This window comes from Scylla paramamosain, unplaced genomic scaffold, assembly GCF_035594125.1.
Source record: "Scylla paramamosain isolate STU-SP2022 unplaced genomic scaffold, ASM3559412v1 Contig7, whole genome shotgun sequence".
NCBI classification, from domain to species: domain Eukaryota; kingdom Metazoa; phylum Arthropoda; class Malacostraca; order Decapoda; family Portunidae; genus Scylla; species Scylla paramamosain.
Window position 1 is genome coordinate 367,501 of NW_026973672.1, and position 25,785 is coordinate 393,285.

The 25,785-nt window shown below is 42.3% G+C and overlaps 1 protein-coding gene and 3 long non-coding RNA genes across 4 annotated transcripts in view; 2 read left to right on the top strand and 2 right to left on the bottom strand.

Annotated features, from left to right (window-relative positions):
* LOC135096782 (uncharacterized) overlaps window positions 1-1,613 on the top strand; it is a 2,470-nt gene extending 857 nt beyond the window's left edge. Inside the window, exon 2 of the long non-coding RNA XR_010265014.1 lies at window positions 1,333-1,613. This is a non-coding gene — a long non-coding RNA (uncharacterized LOC135096782). The remainder of the gene's footprint in view (window positions 1-1,332) is intronic.
* LOC135096781 (uncharacterized) overlaps window positions 1-3,619 on the bottom strand; it is a 3,883-nt gene extending 264 nt beyond the window's left edge. The window contains exons 1-2 of the mRNA XM_063998539.1: window positions 2,907-3,619; window positions 1-1,042 (exon numbers count right to left, since the gene is read on the bottom strand). The exon at window positions 1-1,042 is cut by the window's left edge and continues 264 nt beyond it. Coding sequence (XP_063854609.1) covers window positions 1-1,042; window positions 2,907-3,039 — 1,175 coding nt within the window. The 5' untranslated portion in view covers window positions 3,040-3,619. The remainder of the gene's footprint in view (window positions 1,043-2,906) is intronic.
* Window positions 1-13,797, bottom strand: part of LOC135096785 (uncharacterized) — a 73,063-nt gene extending 59,266 nt beyond the window's left edge. Inside the window, exons 1-3 of the long non-coding RNA XR_010265020.1 lie at window positions 13,729-13,797; window positions 10,292-10,400; window positions 7,627-8,393 (exon numbers count right to left, since the gene is read on the bottom strand). This is a non-coding gene — a long non-coding RNA (uncharacterized LOC135096785). The remainder of the gene's footprint in view (window positions 1-7,626; window positions 8,394-10,291; window positions 10,401-13,728) is intronic.
* Window positions 13,798-22,459: 8,662 nt separating this feature from the next.
* The window catches only part of LOC135096769 (uncharacterized), a 58,811-nt gene continuing 55,485 nt past the window's right edge, over window positions 22,460-25,785 (top strand). Inside the window, exon 1 of the long non-coding RNA XR_010264995.1 lies at window positions 22,460-22,829. This is a non-coding gene — a long non-coding RNA (uncharacterized LOC135096769). The remainder of the gene's footprint in view (window positions 22,830-25,785) is intronic.

A 25,785-nucleotide genomic window follows, 5' to 3' on the forward strand; every position in this document is an offset into this window, starting at 1 on the left:
GTTAGTTGGTAATAGGAACCTGGAGAAGTGGCGTCTGGCTGATATGAGGGAGCGTCTTGCCGGGAGTTGGGGCCTTGAGAAGTGGCGTCTGGCTGATATGAGGGAGCGTCTTGCCGGGAGTTGGGGCCTTGAGAAGTGGCGTCTGGCTGATATGAGGGAGCGTCTTGCCGGGAGTTGGGGCCTTGAGAAGTGGCGTCTGGCTGATATGAGGGGGCGTCTTGCCGGGAGTAGTGGCTTTGAGAAGTGGCGTCTGGCTGATATGAGGGGGCGTCTTGCCGGGAGTAGTGGCTTTGAGAAGTGGCGTATGGCTGATATGAGGGAGCGTCTTGCCGGGAGTAGGGGCCTTGAGAAGTGGCGTCTGGCTGATAGGAGAGGGTGCCTTGAGACGGGGTGCTTGTTGTCTTCACTAGCTCTTCCTTCAGGAGCTGGGCAAATTTGATTTTGAGATCCCAAGCCTGGTCCCGAGGGAGTTTTCGCAACGATGGCAACAAAGAAAGCAGGAACATTTTGTCTTCGTCAATATCCTCTGAATCATCTTGCCCCCCTGCAATCTTTCTGAGCAGGTCCACTTTGGTTTCTTCTAAGGAGAACCACCCGGGATCTTTGTTGAGGGCTGTGACCCTCTTTTTCTTGGCCATTCCCCCTAATTTCTGCTGCGACTCTTGGTCACGAAAGGACGGAGTTTGGCTGGAGGGGGTCGAGATCGACGGAGACGGGGAGGGGCAAGGAATAACACTGGATGGTCCAGCCTCAGGAGACAAAGGGGACAACAGGGGGGTATTATCGGTTGATGCGGAATCCGTAGATTCTTGTGTCTCCTGCGGAACACCTTGTAGAGCAGCCGCAGCAGCAGTCGTATTACCGGACGACTTCCGTCCGATCATATCATCTCTCAAAAAAAAAAAGAGATTGAAATATTTCCACCGGCTGGTATACTCCTCCCTGGCCAGTCCAGGGTCCCCCGATTTGCCAGCGGGCGCTGTTTTTAGTTCCTTACGGAATTGATCCCGCAAAGATTTGTATTTCTTCTGGACCAGTTCAACTGAAAAGAAAAACAATTACATTAAAAATAAAAGAATTGGACTTTAAATGTCTAAAAATAAAGGGTCTATACAGTTTTCGTGTAACTGTCAAAGAACACTAGTTTCCATATTGGGGGAGCTTGCGTTGAGCACACAGTCATCTCATTGAAAGGGAAAGGGAGGGGGGGGTAGAGCCTCGTTATAGATTCCAATGCTTTTGGGTTACCAGGTCGATAACTTTCAATAGCATCAAACGAGATAATGAAATATTTTAACATATAGGAGTTCAAATAGTATTTTTTTTTTGCAGATTCCTGGCGACTGGGCTGTCGTTTAGAGGACTCGCCTTCACATTCCGCATGGGAGTGACAACTGTGCGAATGATCGTGCTAGAAACATGCGACGCACTCTGGAAGATATTGCAATCTACGCATATGCCGGTGCCGGATGCTCAAATTTGCAAACATGCTGCAGAGGAATATTGGACGAAGTGGAATTTCCCAAATTGCTTCGGCTCAATTGATGGCAAGCACATCCGTATCCAGTGTCCCACCAAATCCGGTTCCCAGTATTATAATTACAAACAATTTTTTTTCCCTTGTACTACAAGGTGTCGCTGACGCGCGGTGCCGTTTTTTAACCATTGACGTAGGTGCCATGGGAAAGCAGAGCGACGGGGGGGTGTTTAGCAGCAGTGACCTTTTTAGGTGTTTAGAAAAAAATGCATTTAATCTCCCTGAAAGCATGCCGATCCCAAACACAAATGTCGAAACCCCTTTGATGCTTGTAGGTGATGAGGCCTACCCTCTACTACCATACTTGATGCGACCCTTCCCACGCTCAAACCTAAACATCCCTAACAAGATATTTAATTATAGATTGTCACGTGCCCGTCGTAGTGTTGAGTGCGCCTTTGGCATCATGGCAAGTAAATTTCGCATTTTGAACAAATCAATTGAAACTCAAGTGGAGTTTGCTGAACATATTGTGAAAGCATGTTGTATCTTGCACAACGTTATAATCGACAAGGAAGGCACAGATTATGACCTTTTCGATGAAACATCAACAAGCGCCATTACCCCCCCTCCCTACTTCAAGGAAGCGCCAGTCAAGAAATGTAGCTCTTAATTTGCGGAATACGTTGAAAGAGTTCTTCATATCTGAGCAGGGGTCTTTGCCGTGGCAGGATGTCATGCAGTAGGTTTTAACACACGCATTTATTAATGCTATTATAGTAAATATCACAATAATAAGTGTCATGGAAGAACATTGAAAATTCCTTTCAGCGAACGTGGGGACCTACGCCCCCGGTATCCAAAGTCAGCAGAAACGATAAGCGCATGATCATCCATCCCATGCGTTTAGCGTTCGGGCGACGCAGGTTCGAGTCCCCACGTTGTTTGCAAGGTTTTTCAATGATATTCCATGACAAATAAATTTCCTATTTACTATGACATTTATGTGATCTGTGGTGTTGGCAGAATAAATATAATATGCATTTATTAAATCTAAAATCTTTATTTTTCCTATCTACCCTTTTAGAACTAGATAAGAACACCTAAAATGAAAAAAAAACGCTAAAAATAATAAAACTACATAATCAAAAAATGTTGGGATTAAGTAATTTAAGTATAGCCTGGGTAGTATGTACAAACTGCACAGAGAAACAGGTTGTGTACCTTTACTCATGTCAACTCAAATATTTGTTATAAAGTTTATATACTTGTTTTTTGTATACAGGAATATCCAAAGTAAGGGAAAATATTACTAAGTAGACTGATATATTTTTGCCAATAAATAGCGACCACAACTTACGTCTGGTGGCTCGTTAAAATTCAAAGGGGCACAGGAAAAGAATACTTCAATACAAATACGATAACTTACCGGTTGTTTCAAGTTCACTTGCTATATTTCTCCACGCCGTAGCCACATAATTGCGATCATGGTGTCGTGGGTCCTTGGCGCACCATATCGCTGGCTCTTTTAAAAGAAGGGATGCTAATTTTTCAATGTCCATCTTGAGTTTATGGAGGGAAAAGAAGAGCACACGTGCCGCTTGGACGGCAGCTGGATGCAGACTGACTGTCCACAACTCTAGATTGTACTTAGCAAGCAGATATTGCACCACTTTTCTGTAAGCGGGCCCGTTCGTCTGTCCATCTGTCCGTGTGTGTGTGTGTGTGTGTAAAATATCTGAGGACTAGCGTGTGTATTTGTCTTAAATTAACACCCTCAAAATATGTTTAATAACATATAAATGGGTTTATTTCGGTATTTCATCACTATAAATTATGATAAACACATTACGCCCTAAGAAGATTGTGATACTTTTATTTTTCACTGAAATATGCATAGAAGCAATATCTTAAGATCATCAACATAGCCCCTTGACTCTTTGACGCTTTGACGCTTGTCGCTTGAAATTATAAAATTTAAAATCTTGCCGCTTGTCGCTTACAAATGACGCTCGCTCGCTTTGACGCTCGCGTCAAATGTGCACACTGTCTGCGTTTCCCATTCATTTTACCGAAGGATAATTTATCGCTCGCTCGCTCTGACGCCCGCTCGCGCCTTTCACGCGTTCAGTGTGTTCGTACCCTTAGTCTGGCGGGGCGGGATGGACGGGTGGGCTTCGCATTTTTGCTGTCACTCTGAGCCCCGGGCAGAATTCCTACATGGAAATGGGAATTCTTGTGAGTGCGGTCTATTTATCGGTCTATTTATCACCAGCAGAGAGAGCAAGTGTTGTGCCCAGCGTCGGGGATCAACACAAAGGGCGCGGAGCAATACATGTAGATTGAGGCAGTAACTGGTGCAAGCTTGGGGTCGCGGGCGGCTGGCGGTCCTAGCGGCTATTGTGTGAACTCCTTGAAAGAACCGAGAAAGTGGATCGTTTGCCGAGTCCTGGTGTCTAGTTAGATATAAAAGGCGTCGTTATGTGCTGTACACTCGCCACACTCTGCAATAACAAGGAGGATGAAAGGAGGAAGTGGTGGTGGTGGTGGTGGTGGTGGTGGTGGTGGAGGGAGGCGAGGTGGGGGAAGCAGCAGCAGCCACCAATCAGTGAACTCAATGCGATTCCCATTCACGTATTGATATTCATGTTGTTGCGTCTTGAGTCGTAAGTTGCCGACGCGTCTATTACACTCTCCTCGTGTCCCATGTGTGCAAGTTACGCCAAGAATTTGAATATTTCCTGTCTACCTGCGTCTTGTAAAGGCTGGTGAGTTCATGGTGGTGATGGTGGTGGTGGTGGTGGTGGTGGTGGTGAGGCAGTTTGGTGGGGGGGGGGGAGAGAGAGAGAGAGAGAGAGAGAGAGAGAGAGAGAGAGAGAGAGAGAGAGAGAGAGAGAGAGAGAGAGAGAGAGAGAGAGAGAGAGAGAGAGAATGGATGCGTGGGTGTGTAGTTCCAATGGCTGGCTATCAAGGTTTTCTATTTACTTTTCTAACTTTTTAACAAGTACTTCCCGCCACCAAGATTTACTGGAACTGTACACCTTCAGGAACTGTAGTGTGTGTGTGTGTGTGTGTGTGTGTGTGTGTGTGTGTGTGTGTGTGTGTGTGTGTGTGTGTGTTGTGCTGCTGTTGTTGGTGCTCTCCTAGTAAGAATGACAAAAGTTCCTTAAAAGAATTAGTACAAAATAATACAATAAATCTGGCTTACACTGTTACAAGCGGAACACATCCAAACCTCGAAAATAGAATATCTTTAGAAGCGCTACAGGCAAATACAATAAGTAAATAAATACATAATAAAATGAAATTACAAACAAATACATACATTGCCTGAAAAAAAGTTTTAGCTTACCCTTCATGTGTAACTATCTTAAACATATTTCATTTTTTTTCTATTAATATTTTTTTTCTATTAATAAAGTTTGAAATATTTCAAATGCATCATACACAGTGACGTCAGGCCGATCTTTTGGTTGAGAAGCCTCCGTGTTTCACTTTGCTCCCGCTGCCACGGCAAAACAAGTCCACTATTTCCTGCTATCGAGCAATATGTTCGCAGTATGAAGTTGACACTAGAATATTTAGAATAGTAAGTTTATCCTGAAGTGTTGATGGTATAATGTTTATCTTAGGCTTCTAACTTTGTACTGCTGTGCTTATGGTGAACTGTTTATTGCATGATGTGGCGCGGTGTATTGCCAGCGAGGTGTTCGCAGGCTGTGATGGATTACACACATACACACACACACACACACACAGGTGATGCCTCCAGAAGTATTCCCTAACATTAAGATTCTATCACCTTACTCCCCATATATTCCCCAATGCAATAACATTCTCGCTCTCTCTCTCTCTCTCTCTCTCGCCTATATTTATATATATATGCATTTATATCTACATCTATCTATATATAAAGAAAGAAAGAAAGAAAAAAATTAATATAATATATATATATATATATATATATATATATATATATATATATATATATATATATATATATATATATATATATATATATATATATATATATATATATATATATATATATATATATCCCACTCTCTCTCCATCTGCCTTCCAATCTCTTTGTCTGACTGGTAACAAAGGAAAGGGATTGAAAACACGCCAGGTTTAGTTTTATTCATTTATTCTATACCTTTACGTGGACTTAGAGAGAGAGAGAGAGAGAGAGAGAGAGAGAGAGAGAGAGAGAGAGAGAGAGAGAGAGAGAGAGAGAGAGAGAGAGAGAGAGAGAAATTAGATTAAAGAAAAATAAAGAAATACAAATATTGTTTTATTGGCACATTCGTACGGTCACTGACCTTATTACACACTATCTTGATTTTTACACTATACCTGCACGTATGATTGTCTTTCTCTATAGTTAGTGTGTGTGTGTGTGTGTGTGTGTGTGTGTGTGTGTGTGTGTGTGTGTGTGTGTGTTCAAGGAATAATCACCCAGAACAAAATCACACCTAAAGTTTCTGCTCTGTCACTGTCTCTTACATTTTGCAGTTTAAGAAGTTGCCATTTTCTACCACTATTTTCACGCTAACTCTTCCTCTGATCTTGCTAACTGCATGCCTGCCCTCCTCCCGTAGCCACGCTGCACACGACTTTCTTCCTCTCACTCCTATCTCGTCCACCTCCCTAATGTAAGAGTTAACCAGTAGTCTCAAATCTTCATCCCTTTTACTGATGAACTCTGTAACTCCCTGCCTACTTACGTATAGTATTTCTTCCTTCCTACGACTGGAACTCAAGAAGGGAGGTCTCAAGACATTTATTCTCAAATTCTGGATAATCCCTTTGGCTCTTTCCTTCAAGATCTGGCCTTTTTTCCCTTTTTTTTTTTTTGGTGGTCGTAGGCTGGAGCCTCTGAAACCAGTCATGATGGCAAAGAAAAGTTGCAAAATACGTGTCTAGGCTGATGGTGAGAGATACACGATCCCTCTCTGCATTTATCTGAGCAGGGAAGGACAGGCAGAGTCGCCGCGTGTCCGCCCGTTTGTCTGTCTGTCTGTTCGTGTGTCTATCTGTCTGTCTCTCAGTGGCATGGACTTACGCATACTAGAGTTGGTATGTTAATGAAAAAAGTTTTCTCGTTTATTCACGTGAACCGGCAGATCACGAGGCAGACAGACAGACAGACAGACAGGCAGACAGACAGACAAACAGATGGGCGGGGCTGTCCGGTGAGCCTCCCCATTCCTTCCACACACACACACACACACACACACGAGATAGATATTTGACTAAAAACGAGGAGATATTTGACTAAAAACGAGGAGAGAGAGAGAGAGAGAGAGAGAGAGAGAGAGAGAGAGAGAGAGAGAGAGAGAGAGTTTCCTAAATGTATGAATTTCTCTCTCTCTCTCTCTCTCTCTCTCTGGCCATGTATTTTTTTTCTTTAATTTTCCCAAGTATTCCGAATGGTAACACAGGAAGACTCCAGAACAATGGTACCCCGTCACCCTATCCTCTACACCTCCCCCTCTGCCTCCCATTACCAAGAGATCACCAGCACGTGTTCCTCGCCTTTGGGAAGCTCTCATGACCCTTACAAGAAATCCCCACCTCGCCATTCCAGATTAGCAAGAGAAGCGCCGTGTGATGCTGCAAACTTTTTTTGCTTTTTATTTGATTTTACTTTTTTTTTTTTTACATACATTTTACTCATTCACTTCACTTTTTACATAATGTTTCTTTATTTTCTCTTACTATGACTTAATTTATTGTTTCTTACTTCACATGTATTCCTTTCTTATTAATCAAGCTTATCAACAATTCACTTAACCAACCATTCAATTTTAAAAATTACTTTTCTTTTCTTACACTTATTCACTGTTTTACTTTATTCCTATGCTATTAGACTGGTAGTAGTAGTAGTAGTAGTAGTCAGTCAATCATTTATTCTTTCTCATAATATACAGTAAGCTGTACATCACAATGATGATGAGAGGAACATACATACGTACGTACTGAAGATGTGTGTTGAGTATGTGTGAGGAGTACTCAACTTACATAATAAATTAGTATAGCATATTATGCATATGGTTTTCGGTTATGATCCCGTTTCTTCCACACACACACTGATTACATTAAATTTTGACGTCAAAGCCTGCGCAAGTAGGAGCTGTACCTACCTTGCATATTCTCTTTCTCATGACGGCGGTCAAGGAACACCACACACACGTCAGCGGAGGGAAAGGAGGAAAAGAATAAAGAGAAGGAAGAAGACGATGACATGGCGGCGGTGGTGGTGATGGTTGTAGGGTAACGCACAGCTTGCTTCCCTCCACCACCTCTGCCACACTTCACAGCTCCACCACACCTTCCTCACACACACAGCAGCCCAGTGTGGTAGTGTTCAAGTCACCGTCAAAGTAGCCTAACTCACAGCGTCAAGAGATAGAAGTGTTCAGCGAGGAGCCACAAAACACGCCACAGCAGAGAAATGCGCGCGCAAACTGGAGAGGAGTTTTGTGCTGTTGACTGTTCACATTTGTTGTCTTAGTTTAGCTAATAGAATAATAAGTACATTTTATTTATTTACAAGTGGAAGTAAAAGAACTGCTAAATATCCGGTATCTCAAGCCATACGCTCTTCACATGGAAGAAGCGGCAACACCGCGTGTTCGCGCACAAACTGGATACGAGTCTTGTGCTGTTGACTGTTCACATTTATTGTCTTAGTTTAGCTAATAGAATAAGAAGTATTTTGTTTATTTACAAGCGGAAATAAAAGAACTGCTAAATACCCGGTATCTCAAGCCATACGCTCTTCACATGGAAGAAGCGGCAACACCGCGTGTTCCAACAACGTCGTGAGCTGATGTCTGGCCCACCTCCTCAACTCTCCATTTCAGCATATTTCCTCCCAGGCTTGTTTCTTCTGCTGTATATCAAGAGCCTGTCGTTTGGATACGAAAATAGATAAATAAAAATAAGTAAAATGTACTTATTTTTCGAAAAATAAAATCACAGCTAGACTAGATTTTAATACGAATCATTACTTGTTATAGTCTTCTAATAATAAATCAAATATCAAAACAATGCCAACTCCATTAATAGAAAAGAAAGAATAATGATATTGAGCCGAAATGTTTTTTTTTTTTTTTTCCTCCTTTCCTCGGTACCTAGTCACTTTTCCTCCCCTTCATACTTTTCCTCTACCCTTCACCTTTCTTCCTTCTCCTACTGCTATATAACACGAGTCTAGAAACAGCTAGAAATCCTGAAATTTACGCTAAATATTGACGGGGAGAAACTGTTACCGTGGCAGAGACGGGGCGGGGCGGGGCTGGGCTCGGCGGGGCTCGGCAGGTTGGGCCCCAAGGATACTGTGGTGTTTATGTGTCTGCCCTCTGTGTATGTGTGTGTGTGTGTGTGTATGCGCGCGTTTAACTGGATAGCTGCTCTGTGTGTGTGTGTGTGTGTGTGTGTGTGTGTGTGTGTGTGTGTGAGGCAAAAAAAATGTGTGTGTGTGTGTGTGTGTGTGTGTGTGTGTGTGTGTGTGTGTGTGAGGCAAAAAAAACGGAAGTATTGGTTTGATGGTTGATTACTCTTAGGTTATAGTTGAACGTTACATTGACGTCACGAAAGAAAAAAGAAAGGAAAGAAATTGCAATGTAACGTTTTCTTCACTGAGGACGACACCTGCATCACAGCCACTGACGGTGACTCGCTGCACTCTTACAAGAAGTGAAGGAAAGGAAGCCTAACGATGCCTAACGATGCTTAACGAAGGGCCTGCATCACCATCTCCTGACTCTTCTACACACATTCACAAAAAAGTGGCCGCTTTGCCGCGCTGCCCAACGAGGAGTAGCTCTGCGTCACTACCCTACCGGCGGGGACACTTCCCAAAGCTGACTTAAAAAGCAAAGCCCTGGAAGCAAGGAAGGCGGTCAAGTTGAGCGCACGTAAGCCAGAGAACAGCCTCATCAGCTCACCAAAGTCAGTGTGGCAAGACGCACGGCAGCAAGTAGCAGATAGTCATCAGCCCCGTCCTCGCCTTCACAACGCCCACAAAACCAGTCATCAGCGTCATCAGGTATTAATTGTCAGTCGTCTCGCCCTAAGAAAAGTATCCACTCCCGCCCCTCCGAGGACCATGAAAGCTGCCCACCGAGCTGTCTGCCCGGGGCCGTCTTAAAGAGAAGGATTCTATCTGCTGAAGGGAAGCCAACTGAAGGGAAGGATGAGTTCTTACATAAAGACTGGCGCGTGTGTACCGGTGTGCAAGAACGGCAACAATAATAGCAGCAGCAGCAGGAGGAGGCGGAGGAAGAAGAGTCTTAGTAATTGACACTTGGAGACAATAATTCAGAAGGTGAAAATGGACTTAATACATAAACAATAAATCAGTTTGGCCTGTCCTTGTTTTTAGCTTTCTTTTTTATTATTATTTCAGAGAGAGAGAGAGAGAGAGAAACGGTAAAAAGAAACAAGAAATAGAAGCAAATGCATAATAAAATGACGACAAAGACGATAACAAAGAAAAGAGAGAGAGAGAGAGAGAGAGAGAGAGAGAGAGAGAGAGAGAGAGAGAGAGAGAGAGAGAGAGAGAAACGGTAAAAAGAAACAAGAAATAGAAGCAAATGCATAATAAAATGACGACAAAGACGATAACAAAGAAAATACAAGTAAAAACAGAAGATGAACAACATGACAACGATAACGAACAAGAATCACTATACTCTACCTCCTCCTCTTAGCACAAAAGACACCGCTGACCCATACACACACATGTTCAGTAACTAACCACGGCCACCCTCAACCAGATTCAGTCGCTCGAGCGTCACTCACGTCCACTGCTGACTCGCTGGCTCGCTGACTCTCTGCCCCATTGCTTCGCTCCTCATCCTTCTCGAATACACGAGGTGAAAGGCTAGCCAGGTACTCACATCCTCGTTCTCTGCTCTCCACCAGGGGACAAAAAGGCCTCTTACTATTCATGGGATGTGATATGAAAGTGAAATTATAAGTACTGGTAGGCTTACAGATATACGAGTACTACTAAGCATATTTGTAACGCTGGCACACTTTTGAGGCTTTTTGCAATAAAATATATATATAATGTTGCTTTGGTCTCTTTTTCACCTCTCTTGTTCCTCTAAGATTTTGTTTTTCCATATTGTATTTTTATGTTCTTATTTACTTTTTATTGATAAGAGGGTATAGGAAAAATAAATAAATAAAAAGGCCCACTGAAGGTTCTAGTCCACAAAAAGTGCAGTCAAGAGGGCTGTCCAAAATTTGAGGACTAGTGTCATGAAACATTTCCTCTCGAAACAGTTCAGGTGATAAGCAGGAGGTAATACAGAAGCAGGCAGAGAGTGGTGCTTGTCTCAGTTGTCTAAATACCGGCACAAGGACTTTTTTGCTACATCTATTTCATATTTATCTATAATTTTTCATATTTCTTTTGAGACCAAAGTTACCTTAGAGTTATATGAAAGCGACGAAGGAACGTAGAAATAATTAATATTTTTATATTCTTTTCACCTTATTGGTGTTATTTTATTTTGTTCTTTTTCTTTTGATAACAATTTCTATCTTTTATGGAATAGTTGATTGAGCGACTTCTTTTTAATTCTCTCATTTTATTTTTATTTCTGCATTTCATTTTTTATTTATTTTCTTCCCTAAAAACCGAAATTGCCCTTGTAATATTTTAAATGGGAAATAAAGTTACCTTCAAACAAATCACTTTTTACCTCTTTTTCCCTTTTTTCCCTCCACTCCCTCGCTGCCGCCTGCCAAAATTAATATCCACAGGAAGGGCGTTGCGTGTCCTTGGAAACAGAAGCAATTAAGCCCTATGATATTATGCACAATGTTATTATTTTCGCTAATAGTAATAATAGTAGTAGTAACTCCCTCTCTGTCTGTGTGTGTGTGTGTGTGTGTGTGTGTGTGTGTGTGTGTGTGTGTGTGTGTGTGTGTGTGTGTGTGTCAGGAGTCGCGGAGCGGATGTAAAAAATTCGGCCATGTTTTCCTCAACATATTAATCATATTTTGGAATTTTAATATATATACGAATTGAAAAAAAACATCACTCGCTGCTGTGTTCTGCAGAGAGAGAGAGAGAGAGAGAGAGAGAGAGAGAGAGGCGGGGCGAGCGCAAAGGTACAAAATAAAGCTGGTATTGTTCGTGGGCAGGGTAAAAACACTTGTTGGTCTTGTGATCAATTAAGCGTACGCGGTAGTAGGAGACAATGAGATGATGAATTTTGACCCGACTCTATTTGGTAATCCCGTGTGTGTGAAAGCCTCCCACACACACGGGAGAGGCACACTCCATCATGAGCAGCAGCGAGTAGGAGGCGGCGGCGGAGGAAGGAGAATATCTGTAATTGAGGGCAATGACCCAGAACACCCAAGCTCATGCAATCTGATCTAGCTGAAATACCGGCTGTCCGTCTTTCATCTTGTCTTTTAGGTTAAGATGTTACTGGCCTTTTCTTTTTTCTGCCTCCGCAACCTATTATATTAAAGTAGGGGTGTTTTGTTATTTTTTTCACCTGAAATTCCTAGATAAGTCACTTCACTCCATTAACATTATCTGATAAGTATGTGAAACCTCTAAGAATGTATTTCTTGTTTACTTCTTTTCACTTATCCAACTCCCTCATTCTTTATAGTGTCTCTTATTTCGGCATCAGTTATCCAGTTCACCCTCTTCACCGTTTAAAAATTCTACATATTGTTAAGTCTCTGAAATCTGCAAAGAATTTCTCTCCTCTCTTTCTCCACTTCTTTTCTCTCATCTGTATCCACTGTTCTCTTCTCATGTTAGATTTATTGCAGTCACTTCATTTCGCTAAATTTTTCTAATAAATGTCTGGAATCCAAGGATTTTCTCTCTCTCTCCACTTCTTCCCACTCGCAGGCTCATAAGCTCTAATGCTTATCTATCTCTCCTCGTGTGTTTTTGTTCTTATCCTTAAAATAATGCGCCTCCTTTACCTTCTTAACCTTCCAGCGGCGGATCGTTCATAATAATACCTAACTACATTCTTTCCCACTAACTTTCCCAGCCAAGACTGATTTTACTCTTCAAATCTGACTCAAATATTTTCTTCTCCCTTGCGGTTTAGTTTGGTCTCACAAAATTCATCCAGAAATATTACATACATTTTTTTTTTCAGAACCATTTTTATTCTGATTACAAACACTCATGCTCAGACAAAGAAAGATTATCTTTCTGTTCAACTTTTTTCTTTGATGTCAGAATATTTCTACGTTAAGCTTCTCTAGCACTTTTCCCTATGTTAAAATTTTTATTGCACTAACGACACTGGCTGGAACCTTCCGCTCATGCTAAAACGAAACAAACGTAAGTAAAATCTTCCCCTTCCCACTCTTATTTTTATACATCACAGACAACGCAGCATTTACGTCCTGTTCACACAACAACTTCCCTCCTCACGAGTCTCTTTATCCTAATTAGTCAGCACATTAAAGGACTTAAGATAGATGAATAACACTAAAGACAGTAAGCACGGAGCGGTATGTTACTCAACTATTCACCATGACTGCACATTTAACTGAATACAAGTTTACTGTCCCTCCGCCACTGTTCTGTCTTGTTGCTTATGACAAAACACAATGTAATATAGGAATACTTGGTTTTGTTCCCGCCTGTCTAAGCTGCAGGTAAGGTTATGAGTACTGTAACACCCACTCAGGGGCGTCACACAAGGGTATTTCTTCTTGGTATATTATTACGCCTCGTTATTGACACTCGTTCATTCTTGTGTGTGTTTACTTGTCCCATATGGTGAACGTGAGGGTGAACGTGAAGGTGAACGGTCCAACTGGAAAAGGACCCTTAATTCATCTCTATGCAATACAAAATTAATATAAGTAACATCACAAAGTCCACATGAAGACATTGGAGCAACACATTAATGAAATCACTATGAACACGTGTCAAAAAAAAAAAAAATAACAAATACATGATAAATAAATTACTAGATGATAAATAAACTACTAGCTAACAAGCTATGATGACTATCCTTACGGTGTAAAGACCCTCCTGGGTCACAAATCTCACATGAATGTTTGATTACCTAACTATGACAATTTACGTTGAAATATCACAAAAAACACAACATATATGTAACAGTTCTAGGTGTAAGGTAAAGTAAATACAACAGGAAAGAATAACAAGCAACAAATTACTACACATTCCTAATATATTCCTAAACCTATCACAAATGTAATAGAGGAACACTCACCAGTCTCTGGCGCTCACATGGAATAAATCCACAGGTTTCAATCCAACAAGGTGTGAGCGGCTGCTATACCACAGATAGACTAACGGCTTGACCTCCCTCCCTGAGCTACCTTCCCTCGGTTTACCGCTCGAGGGATTCATACACGAATGAAACACTCATTAACACTCATTATTCCCAGGTAGTTATCATATGAAACGAGCAAATACTATGAAACAAACAAATATGAAACGAGCAATATACAGAAATAATTTGTATAGTGACCACCATCAAACACCACGTGTTACAAGTACACCATTGCTCTGTCTAGTCCCTCATCACCAAACACGAGGAACACTCTCTCATTTCCCGTCTGTCCCCAGTGCAGGTAAGGTTAACAGTATATATGTAATAGCAAAACTGTGTATTGGTGGGCAGGTTCGCACAATCAGTATTTAATAATGCTGTAGGAATAATAGATGCTTGCCACTCTGGTATTCTGCCCCTCCACCTTACTTTCCACACGTCCAAAGTAGCGATGGTGGTGGCAGCAATAATAAAAGCAAAGTTTTCAGTATGTAATTCTCTTCCTCTTTTTATTTATTCTCTCTCTCTCTCTCTCTCTCTCTCTCTCTCTCTCTCTCTCTCTCTAGGATCCTGGAAAGCAGAGCAACACATTTACACAAGTCAGCATGAACATCCTTATCTGAAGAGTAATTAATTACGGTGACAGAATTATCTGGCGCAGCTGGAGGTGCAGTGCCGTGCCAATGCTTCTTGCGGCAAATGTCTGCAACATAGGCCTATTCTGAATCACTTCCGCGCCGCACCACCACTACTTTCAAGAGGCTCTAGCTGAAGTGATTTTTTTCAAGAAATATACTTGGACCTACGTTTGTATGTACATACACGAACTGCCGCTGTTGACTTCTTGCAGCGTCTTTTATATTCTTACGTTCTTGTTATGGTCGTAAGTTGTCCGCTGGCACCGAGTGAAAGTGAGCGGGAGCCAACCGTCTTGTACAAGCAGACAGGCGCTGAGAACCTGGCGCGTGGGAAGCTGTCATTGCACTAATGCCCGCACAGTGGCACCAGTTTCCGGTTTTGTCTGTTTTTTCTCCACTTAATACATGTCGACCTTATTACCGGAAAACTGCAATTTGGCGCGACTTAAGTGAACATTAGAGAGCATTTCCATAAAGTCCTTCCGGTAAGTATTCGTAATGGTGAGTAATGCTGCTGTTTACTTGTTCAGCGTCGGACATCAGCCGCCTCTTCCCGCCGCGTCCTGCAGCCCGTAACGAGGCAACTTCTGCCCCGCGTCCTAACTTTTGGTACAAGACTCGCAGCTTTATGTCTGGACACACTTAGCGAAGAGAAGGAAAGAAGGAAGAATCTCAGCATTCATATTTATTTCAATGTAAACTTGCTTCCTCATGCGTGCCCATTGTAGTCACCCACACTACTTATGTATCTGCCTAAACTATGCACACTAAATTATACACTACGCCTGTACGAAACGAATTAATTTGGCAGCTGCACTTAACTCTGGCGGGGGATTCCTGAAATGCTGACGATGATGACTAGTGTGTATTTTTGACCTTTAAATATGGTTCGTAAATATAAGCGAAGCAGCTTCGTCCTCTTGTTTGTCAGTGAATCAGTGAGTGAAGCAGTCTCTCTCTCTCTCTCTCTCTCTCTCTCTCTCTCTCTCTCTTATACTGGTAATATCTGAATCAATTGGCTTCGGTAAAGACGATTACACAACACACAGCAACCATTAGTTCAAGAGAGAGAGAGAGAGAGAGAGAGAGAGAGATTATGTAGGTCCGAAGGAAGTAAAGAAAAAGAAAGGAACTGAAGGAAGTGTGTTGAGTGCAAGAGGGACTCAAAAGGAAGAGGAAATTAAAGAAAACGAGAGGCAGGAAAGGGATATCACGAGAGAGAGACTGTAGTAGACTATGGACAATTGGTGGCGGTGTAGCAGGTGATGTCACACGCTGCTGACGTCACCACTATATCAGACATCTCCTTCGACACGGCCCCAGATATTTAGTAATGATTCAATGGTACAAGAAGACGCCGCCGTGACAAGATCGCGGCGTGTTGGCTGATGAGAGATAGCCTCGTCTTGTGTAGCCTGTTGCCTTAGCAGTGAAGAGAGACATGTAGGGACGTGTTCCTTTATACACGGACGCAGTTTCAACGATGTACACCCACCTGCATCATCACCACCAACACCAACATTACTGCTACCACTATTACCTCCGCTGTTACAAACTCTCACACCGCAAACCTCACCAATTTTCACGTCATCATACAATTGACAAGGCATCTCATTTCAAAATACCTCACAAACACGACACAGAAGAACAAAAATTAAAGAAGAAAGTAAACATGTCAAATAAACCTATAGTGAAACAGAAGAGTAGAGTGTTGGAGTAGGAGGGAAATGCTAGAAAAGAGCATCAGATAATTGGAGCACGCAAGGAGGGAATGCAGGGACGGAAATAAATGAAGGACAGAGTGTTGGATTGCGTGAGAGAAAAGGGTCGAGAAGAGAATGAGATGATTTGAACATGACAGGAGAAATGGAAGGACAGGAATAAAATTTAATGAAGGACAGTGCTGGATTGTGTGAGAGAAAGGAATAGAGGGGAAAAGAGAGGATTAGACTTTGCTGCCATTGCTGGGAGAGGAATAAACATCGTATTTTTTGCCTCACATTCGATGATCAAGTTGTGTTTCAAGTTACCAAATATACTGAGATGTGGGAAGATGACGTGTGTTATCACTGGCTTTGGGTGTGAGCTTATTTCGAATATAAATAAACAAATAGCTAAGAAATAATAACAACATGAATAATGAAGTGTTTCATTTAGTATTGTTAGCGCCATCATTATGACACGAGGTACTTGTTAATATTAATTATATTACAGCATGTGACACCAACACCAGTAATCACAGCACATTACAGCTCAGTGTGTTTAGGTGCACTGAGTTGGTGTCGGTGCTAGACTGTCACACACACACACACACACACACACACACACACACACACACACTTTCAAAATGGAATACGTGAAAGAAATATTAATTAGAAAACCCCAGATAATTTTCACAATAACATATGTAAAGCAGCTGAATATATGAAAATGCGTATCCAGTATGTTGACAATTTATTGCATGAAGCTGTCATTCCTGTCGTGCTTGTGTTGCAATCACCTCCTTCCTGTAGTAATGGAAAGTAAAGCGGGGGGAACACTCTGGAAGGCTGTCGTCCTTGTCCTACACTATTGCTATTAAGTCTTGCAGCATATCAGTAGTGTTTCATGAAGGGCCATCTTCAATAATGGCGACTATGAGCTTTGTCAGAACATTATCAATACAAAACAAGGGAACATGACTCACTTTATTGGTGTTAAGAAATCCCCTTCACTGCGCTGTCCACAGTGAAGAGGTCATCTATCTTGACGACACTTACTAGTCTCGCTACCAGTGCCTGTAAGTTTTAGCTAAGTTTACCCTAAATTTACTCTTATAATTGCCTTTATTATCTCCATATGACACCAACGAATATTTTTGCCAATCAGGTCAAGGTCTCAAACATCCACTGTCAAAATAGCATCCTTGTCCGACGCTTTGTTAAGATTTTATTTATGAAAAACGACAGACACAGCATCCCAAATCTTTAGTAATATTGTTGAATGATTAAAGATGTAAGCGTATTAACTTTACCATTAACAAGGTCTAGCTGAAGTTATTGGGGGTTTCAAGGGTGTTTTCATGATTTTAGTAATAGTTTTGTAGGGCTTTGTGAAAATATTGGAGTTCTCAAGGATGTTTGCATGAATTTAGTGATAGTTAAACAAGCTCTTTAGGAAACTACGGTCTTCATAGATGTTTATAGTTTTATTGATAGTTTAACATGATGTAGTGAGTTACTAGGTGTTCGCGGATTTCATAACAGTTCCTTGTTCACGAGATGGATTGTGTTTGTCTGTGTACATCTTGTGGTTAGTTGCTGGACACTCTCTACCTAATCTATAAACAATAATGATGGGGCACTGTTAGGATGGCAATAATTAAAGTGTATAGCACATATTTTTTCATACAAACCACACACACACACACACACACACACACACACACACACGCACAGACACACATGCGCGCGCGCGCGAAACAAAATTCAATGATATTTGCAACTGTATGAATAAAAATGCAAATAATGAATGGAGTACCAAGTAAAAAATGCACACGCACATACATACAAACACAAAAAAATACTATGAAATAAATAAATATATGAACAAAAATACTGATAATTAATTACCGCTAAATATAAACTCCAGGCTAATTAAGTGTGGATAACGAAATAAAAAAATATTAATCAAATTATAAATAATAAAAATGTGTTAGTTGGAGAAATGCTGGTGATATTTCAAAGTAACACACAAAAATTAGAATTGTATTTTTTTCATAATCATTCTCTCTCTCTCTCTCTCTCTCTCTCTCTCTCTCTCTCTCTCTCTCTCTCTCTCTCTCTCTCTCTCTCTCTCTCTCTTTCATCACCTTATTTAGCATTGTATATTAACCTAAGCCAACCTAATATAACCTATTCAATAATCACGAGTAAGTTGAACCTTTAAAAATACAGAAAAATAATGGAAACTGTAAGAAGCCCCCAGACATACGACTGACAGTTGGTGTATAAAAAGATACCTACCTATATACACCTACATATTCCTATTTATAAGTTTGATATAGCTATTGAATGGATCAAGACATACATATCTTAGCCTGAACTAGCCTTGCCTTAATAATTTTCCTGCTATTTGGCACATCTTTCTTTAATCACTATCACTCCAAATGCAACTTTTCTTATTCTACAGCCACATGCAAGCTTTGTGCTGGCTGGAAATAGCAAAATCTACTCTTTTTTGTATATTTTTTTTCTTTCTTGTAGATGTTTGTAAAGGCTCCATACATTGCTTTTAGTGTTGTGAATAGTTACATACCCAAGTGAAAGGGTTTAACGTGGTCAAAGAAAAGCCCTGCGTCCCTGGTTCCCACAACGAGATTTCACTGTGTGTGCAGGACAAGAGCATCCCTTTAAGCAGCGGGCGAGGCGGTGACATTAGGAGGAAAGAATGCTGTCTTTTTCATGTAGATTTATGCTGATGCCAAGCTTTTGACTCAATGATTGTCTCTTCTAGCCGAGGAGAGCAATTAAGGATTATTTTGAGGTCTGCAGGTATGAGATGGAAGTTCGTAACTCACTGCTTTTATTACGTGCATTCTTTGCGTTATTTCGGTGTGTGATTTCAGACCGTGTTTAATTTTTTGATGCAGGAAAGGAGGAGGAAGATGAAGGTGAGTTAAAGATCTTACTACGTAAACTGATGAGGAAAGGTATTGTTTTTTTTTATTTCGTTGGTAACTCAATGCTTTTACTACATACATTCTTTGCGCTATTTTTATGTGTGTGTGTGTGGTTTCAGACGGTATTTAACTTTTTGGTGCAGGGAAGATGGAAGGAGAGGAAGATGAGATAAAGATCTTACTACACTGGTGAAGGAAGTTTTTTTTTTTTTCTGTTTTTTGTCTTGTACTTCAGTGGTTGGAAAGAATGAAACCGCCACCATCACCACTACCATCACCATGAAGACCGCCACTGCCACCACTACTATTATTATAATTACCTTCTCTTTCTAAGCGTTGTTGTTGTTGTTGTTGTTGTTGTTGTTGTAGCTTTTTTTTTGCCCTTCTCTTCCTTTTTCCTTCTCTCCGCGCCTCCTCCTCCTCCTCCTCTTCTTCCTCTTCTACCATCCCATCCACCACCACCACCATTTTCGGGATTAGTGAATACCCATCAATAATTTTTTGCCTTCATATAGTCTCTCTCTCTCTCTCTCTCTCTCTCTCTCTCTCTCTCTCTCTCTCTCTCTCTCTCTCTCTCTCTCCAACCCTCGCGTGCACCACTACTATCACTACTATTGACTCACCGTTCATTAGCCCTCGTGAAATGGTCGCCTCGCCCCCCATGTGTCTTCATTAGATGAGTTCAACGTCCCTTAACTACTGGCTGTGACCTTTGCTGCTGCGAGGAGGCGGACCAAGGCGTGGAATTATTGAAACATTGCACTGTGTATCTTTCATGACTGGAGGATCACAGGTAAAGATTGGAGGCCTTTAAGCAGTTCATCTACTAACTTTTAGCCTTATATTTTCTTAGTCTTCCTTTTCCTATCCACTTTTTCCATGCTTCCCTTCCTATCTCTTCTACGAGGGGGAGACAGAGTGAGATGAAGGGATGGAATATAGGTAGAACTGCAAAGGATGGGAGTCACAGAGGAAGACGCAAGGGAGAGAAACAACTGGAGGAGTCTCGTGCATGATGCCAATCCCTTACTCTATGGACAAGGAGAGAGAGAGAGAGAGAGAGAGAGAGAGAGAGAGAGAGAGAGAGAGAGAGAGAGAGAGAGAGAGAGACGTGTTTCTCTGTCTCTGTGTGTGATTGCCCTGAAGGAAGGATGTCTAGAAAATGAAAATACTTACGTGAACCTTCGCAAAATGAAGCGCACTCTGAAATGTTTTAGTGCCTTAGCCCCAGTGAACAATATTAGGTTTTTCAAGGTTGTCTTAACGATTCTAATAATAGTTGAGAGAGAGAGAGAGAGAGAGAGAGAGAGAGAGAGAGAGAGAGAGAGAGAGAGAGAGAGAGAGAGAGAGAGAGAGAGAGTGTTACTAGCTTTGGTGACAAGTGCTGTTAGCCTGAATACTTTTTGGGAGTGGTGAACGCAGTCTCTCTCTCTTTCTCACACGCACACGCACACACACACACACAGACACACCACGGGCTCAGGCTGCCAGGCGGGCAGGTTAGTGTGCGCTCATTTCTCCATCTCATTATATTGTGCTGGGAAAGTTTAGCGTTAAATCTTTATCCCGAGCCGAGGCGAGGGGGAGGCGAGGTTGCCAGGTGGCGCGGAGGAGCCGTATTCCCGCTGAGTGTCATCTCTTTATATTTATCTCAAAGATGCCTCCCTCCCTACGCCCCTCGCCTTTGCCCATCGCGCGCTCCCCCTACCAACCCAAATTACCATGAAAAGGTCTCGCCATAAGCTGTCTGTGGCTTACAAAAATCTTATGCTGGGCGAGCGAGGAGGCGTCACCACGAGGAATGCTTGGGAATAATGCAGCTACGCTTTTATGTAAACCTCTCTCTCTCTCTCTCTCTCTCTCTCTCTCTCTCTGGTGAGGAGGCAGAATATGGTGTCACCTAGGCTTCGTCTTACCAACAGGTCGGTGTGGGAGATTGCGGGACTGCCACACGTGCAGCACTTCTCTTCCTGCCCCCTTTGAGGTGCCCCTGATAACAACACTTTGGAGCACCACTCTCTCCACTGCCCTCAGCTGGACAGTCTGCTACCCCATGGAGTCCCAATCACTGATGTGTGCCGCCACCTCTTGATGGGTGATAACCTCGACGACATCCTCGCACGCTTCTCTAAATTTGGTGGATGCTGACGTCCGTTTGCTTTAGTGTTTGTAACTTCTTTTGAATTATATATTGTATACGTCTTTCAAACAATTATGCACTTGTTATGTGCTTGTTCCCTGCATATGGTCAGGACTGACGCCTTTATGCGTAATAAGTTAAATCTCTCTCTCTCTCTCTCTCTCTCTCTCTCTCTCTCTCTCAAAAGTTTTCTTGTTAATAATGTGGAAATCTTGTTAGTGTGTCACTAGCACCATAAAAACACCCTCAAAAATGAGTGTAACTTTAACTACGTAGAGCCTTTTGATTGGTGGAGGTGGTGCGGCGCAGAAGTGTTTCAGTAGGATGATTAGATGTGCCGAGTCGCCGCTGCCTCAAGAAAATGAACATCTAACAAATAATTCGTACGCTATTCATTGTTTGGACACTCGTGATACGTGATGACTTAGAAGTAGATAAGAGTATGTATTCTCTGTTCTCTTTTATAGTGTTGGGAGGTCACCATTTGCGTTGAATTGATATCTACTGGTGAATCTGGCAACGCGACGCTTCAACTTAGGGATTCGAGTCAGGGTGGATCCCGTTTGGTAAGATTTACTTTCCGTAGTCCAATAATGTATCATGTCCTTTGAATAGTGTGTAATCTTAACCCTGCAATGCGGTTGAATGTTCTTTGTATGAGGTATAATCTCATCCTTGCTTCATACACACTACAACAATACACTTTGGTTGTGGATCAGGCACGTGGCACTTCAACACACATACACAACACACATACGTATTGGAGTAAGCGTAAGTAGGCATTTGAAACCAAGCTGATATACATCTTTCACATTCGTGTAATGCTATCATATCTCCATTGAAAACACGTGTAATCCTATCCTTACTGCATACATAGTACATTTATACAGTTTGGTGGTGAATCTGGCAGCGTAATGCTAAAGTTGAGGACTCGGGTCAGGATGGATTGCCGTTTGAAACCAAGCTAAAATTCGCCTTTCTTGAACCTGCAATGCTGATAAATGTTCTCTGTATAAGGTGTAATCTCATACTTACCTCGTGAACACTACAGGAGTACAATTTGGTGGTGAATCTGTCAATGTGACGTTTGAGGTATGGATTCAAGTCAGCGTAGATGTTTGAAACCGAGCTGAGATAAACCTTTCGTAGACCTTTCATGCTCTCATATACGTCCTTTGTATACCGTGTAATATTCAGCAATTGAGTGGCATATCCCGGCATACCAGATACCGGAAATAAAGAAAGGTATGAGAAAGACTCGAAGCAGTGAACCTCGAGAACGAACCGAGTCCCAGATTGGCCAGGCGGAGGTCCCACGCTGGCGTCACCACTCGAGGGACGAGGCGCCGCGCGGTCACGTGGATATCTGAATTGCGCGTTAATCACCTCAGTAATTGAACACCGGTGTCATTAGTTTGTGTAGTGGTCGTTAATTGTACTTTGCAGTAGTGCAGGCAAAGGAAGCGTTAGACTCTCTAGCTTCCATGGAGCTGACTTTGCCGTGGGTACTGAGCGCTGGCAGCAGGGAGTGTGGTGCTGGAGGCCTGGTGTTCCCTGTCTGATTTACTCCGTGGCGACGCCGGACAGCAGTAGGAGCGAGGTACAGTTGTTGATTCATGTTTGTTGTCTTTGGTGTGCAGTCACCATGTTTTGTTTGTTTATTTCATAACACGTGTTCACATGATAACTGAGGGTAAGTAGACTTTGTGACGTCACTGATACTAGTCCCCTCCCCCCACCCCCCACAGCCTGCCGCTCCCCACGGCAGCTTATATCCCCGCTACTGTGTTTTCCGTGATGCTGTACATATGAATATCGTGCAGTGGTGTCACGGATAGTTTGAAGCTGTTATTTGCAATTGTATTTAGTGGCAATGATTGTTGGTCGTTACCATTGTTCAATAGTTTAGTCGCGTGTATCATTGCACTTGTAAGGGAGGAGGGCATGGGAGGAAAGGGTTGAGGGGACAGCGTGATGCAGTGACAGTCATGCTTGACTTCCTATATTCTTGTACTGATATGAGAGAGACAGAGAGAGAGAGAGAGAGAGAGAGAGAGAGAGAGAGAGAGAGTGCGTGAGTGGCTGCCATTGTGGTGTGAACGACGTGACAGTCATCATAATGGCCGTGGTGGTCGTTATCAGCATAATCACCATCACCATTACCACTGCTGTAACAACCACCACCACCATTGTAACCTTCAATTCCACCATCACCAACCCTACCACCATTACTGTAACCAACACACCCCCATCACAACCACCACCACCACCACTAACAAGGTAACCAAAACAATCACCACCACTGTAACCAGCCAGCAACGATGGTTTCACTTGTCAGATTTTTCGGGTAGAATGAATAGGGAACATTACTTGGGGAAATTCCAGAACAGGGATGATAAGCCAACTGATTTCTCTAAATGCTACTTATTGAGATGTTAATGCAGAATCTATAGGAAAATTAAGACCAGATAAATTCAAGGACAAGGATGAAAACTCCTACTGATCTAGTGACAATTGTGTTCATGTGCTCTAGAACGTGTCATGTATTCTACAGGGACTGTTGTTTTGTCGCATCGTTCTTATTCTCTTCAACACGCCATGAGCAGAATAAATAATAAATAGATATATAATGAGGATAACGAATGACACCTCGGCTAGACAAGGACGCCACACTGCGCTGTATATTCTAATGATGTGCTCAGGTGTATAATTCTATTCGTGTCAGAGCTTCCTTAGCGATATCAGTGTTGGTTGTTGATATTCTTTATAGTATGTTGCTGGTGTTAGACGTTTGTCAGTGTTAGTGCCACGAACAAGACTCGCTAACGCAAGACGCCTCAGCAACAGGGTGGCAATGAACAATTCGTCCTCAGCAGCATGAAGTCGTATAAGATTTATCAGAGTAATACTTTCCTGGGTGGCTGCAGTGACCCGGGCGTTGTGACGGAGGCGGTAATGGACCATATTCTGACACCCTTCACCACACCTTCCCTAATTACAAAAAGTTTCAGAATATAAAGGATTTTTAAGAGTGTTTTTATGCTTCTAGAGACAGAGTAACATTTTCTACATTATCAACAGGAGAAACACTCTTGAATACTGTTAATCATCTGTGGCCTTTGAAAATAGTCATGGTGGGAAAGCAGAGAGTTTCTGAACATAGGCCAGCATTTCCTCCATATCAGCCTCGCCTCCTCAGCCAGACTAGACCTTCCGTTATTGTGTGTAGCCGTACTGGCGCGTGCCGCGCTTTCGCTTCACGCATTTCACGCTTCATTCGCTGCCTTCATCATGCTGGCAATAGACGCTGTACTCAGCATCTGCCCCGAGACTCTACTACTTTACGATGCTTCGCTGTGTGTGGTTTTGCAGTGTTAGCATCCCCGGGTTTTGCTGATCTCGAGGCACGTGGCGGGTCTTGGAATTTAACGCCTGTTAGATAATGTGGAGTGATAAGTGAATGAGTGATGAGCGAATGAACAGACTCGGTAATAAGGTTGTTAATGGCGGGTATGTAGCTACATTTTCGCCTGCTGAAATCAAGATATAGAGATATTGTAATATCACGAGTCATAGTATATTTTTTCATAATTTCATAGCTATGAAATGGAGTTTTTACCTTTGGAATGCTCGTATGCTTGAAAAGCCACATAGACTCGTATGCTTGAAAAGACACAAAGGTTACACTCGAACACACGTCCTGGGAACCGTCCCAAGATTTCCTTGTGTTATCAGCTCTGTAATGTGGCCGAGCCCAGCTGTGCGTCCCCTCCTCGTGCCGTTAACATTGAATTTGATCAGATCAGTCACGGAGGTAATCAGACCAGTTAGTATTGGTGCTGCTGTGTGGGCATCAGTTCTGGAGCGCGGAGGTAAAGAAACAAAAGAACAAAGGCAGCGCAGTTCGGGTGGTCTGCACCGAGCCTCGCACTGTGTATTTTTCCTGGTGAATGTGTAAGGGAAGGGATTGTATTTGAAAGGTTCGTCTCCAGCAGACTGACCATTCAAAAGAAAATTTCGTCATCATGCTTATCATTTTGAACGCTGAACCCTCAATTTTTTGTATCACAGGAAAGCGTACGCGTATGTAAAGTTAGACGCTCAGATCCCATCACCTTGTCAAAAGTTACGAATTAATGTTGTATAATCCTTGAACTATTCCATCATTAGCTATTGATTGCTATGAAATACTCCAGAGATTATGAATGGAAGTAAGTGTGACCGTTCCCAGGTATATATGCCTTATCTGAAATTACAAGAGTATACACACACACACACACACACGCACACACACACCTCTTTCCATCATGTAAACATTCCCTCTTATCTTCGTACCCTACACACCTCATCATCTTTCCTCGTCTCCCCTCTCCCTCCCCTCCCTCTCCCTATCTCTCCCAGCCTCAACATCACCCCCATCACCCCATCCCTGCTTCTGTATCACCGCGCACCATCTCTCCCTCTCTCCCTCAGATCGCTTCCCTGTTCTTCCTCCACTTTTCCTCCCCTCTCTTTCCTTTCTGTTTGAGATGCTTTTCTTTTTCCCCGCATTCCCC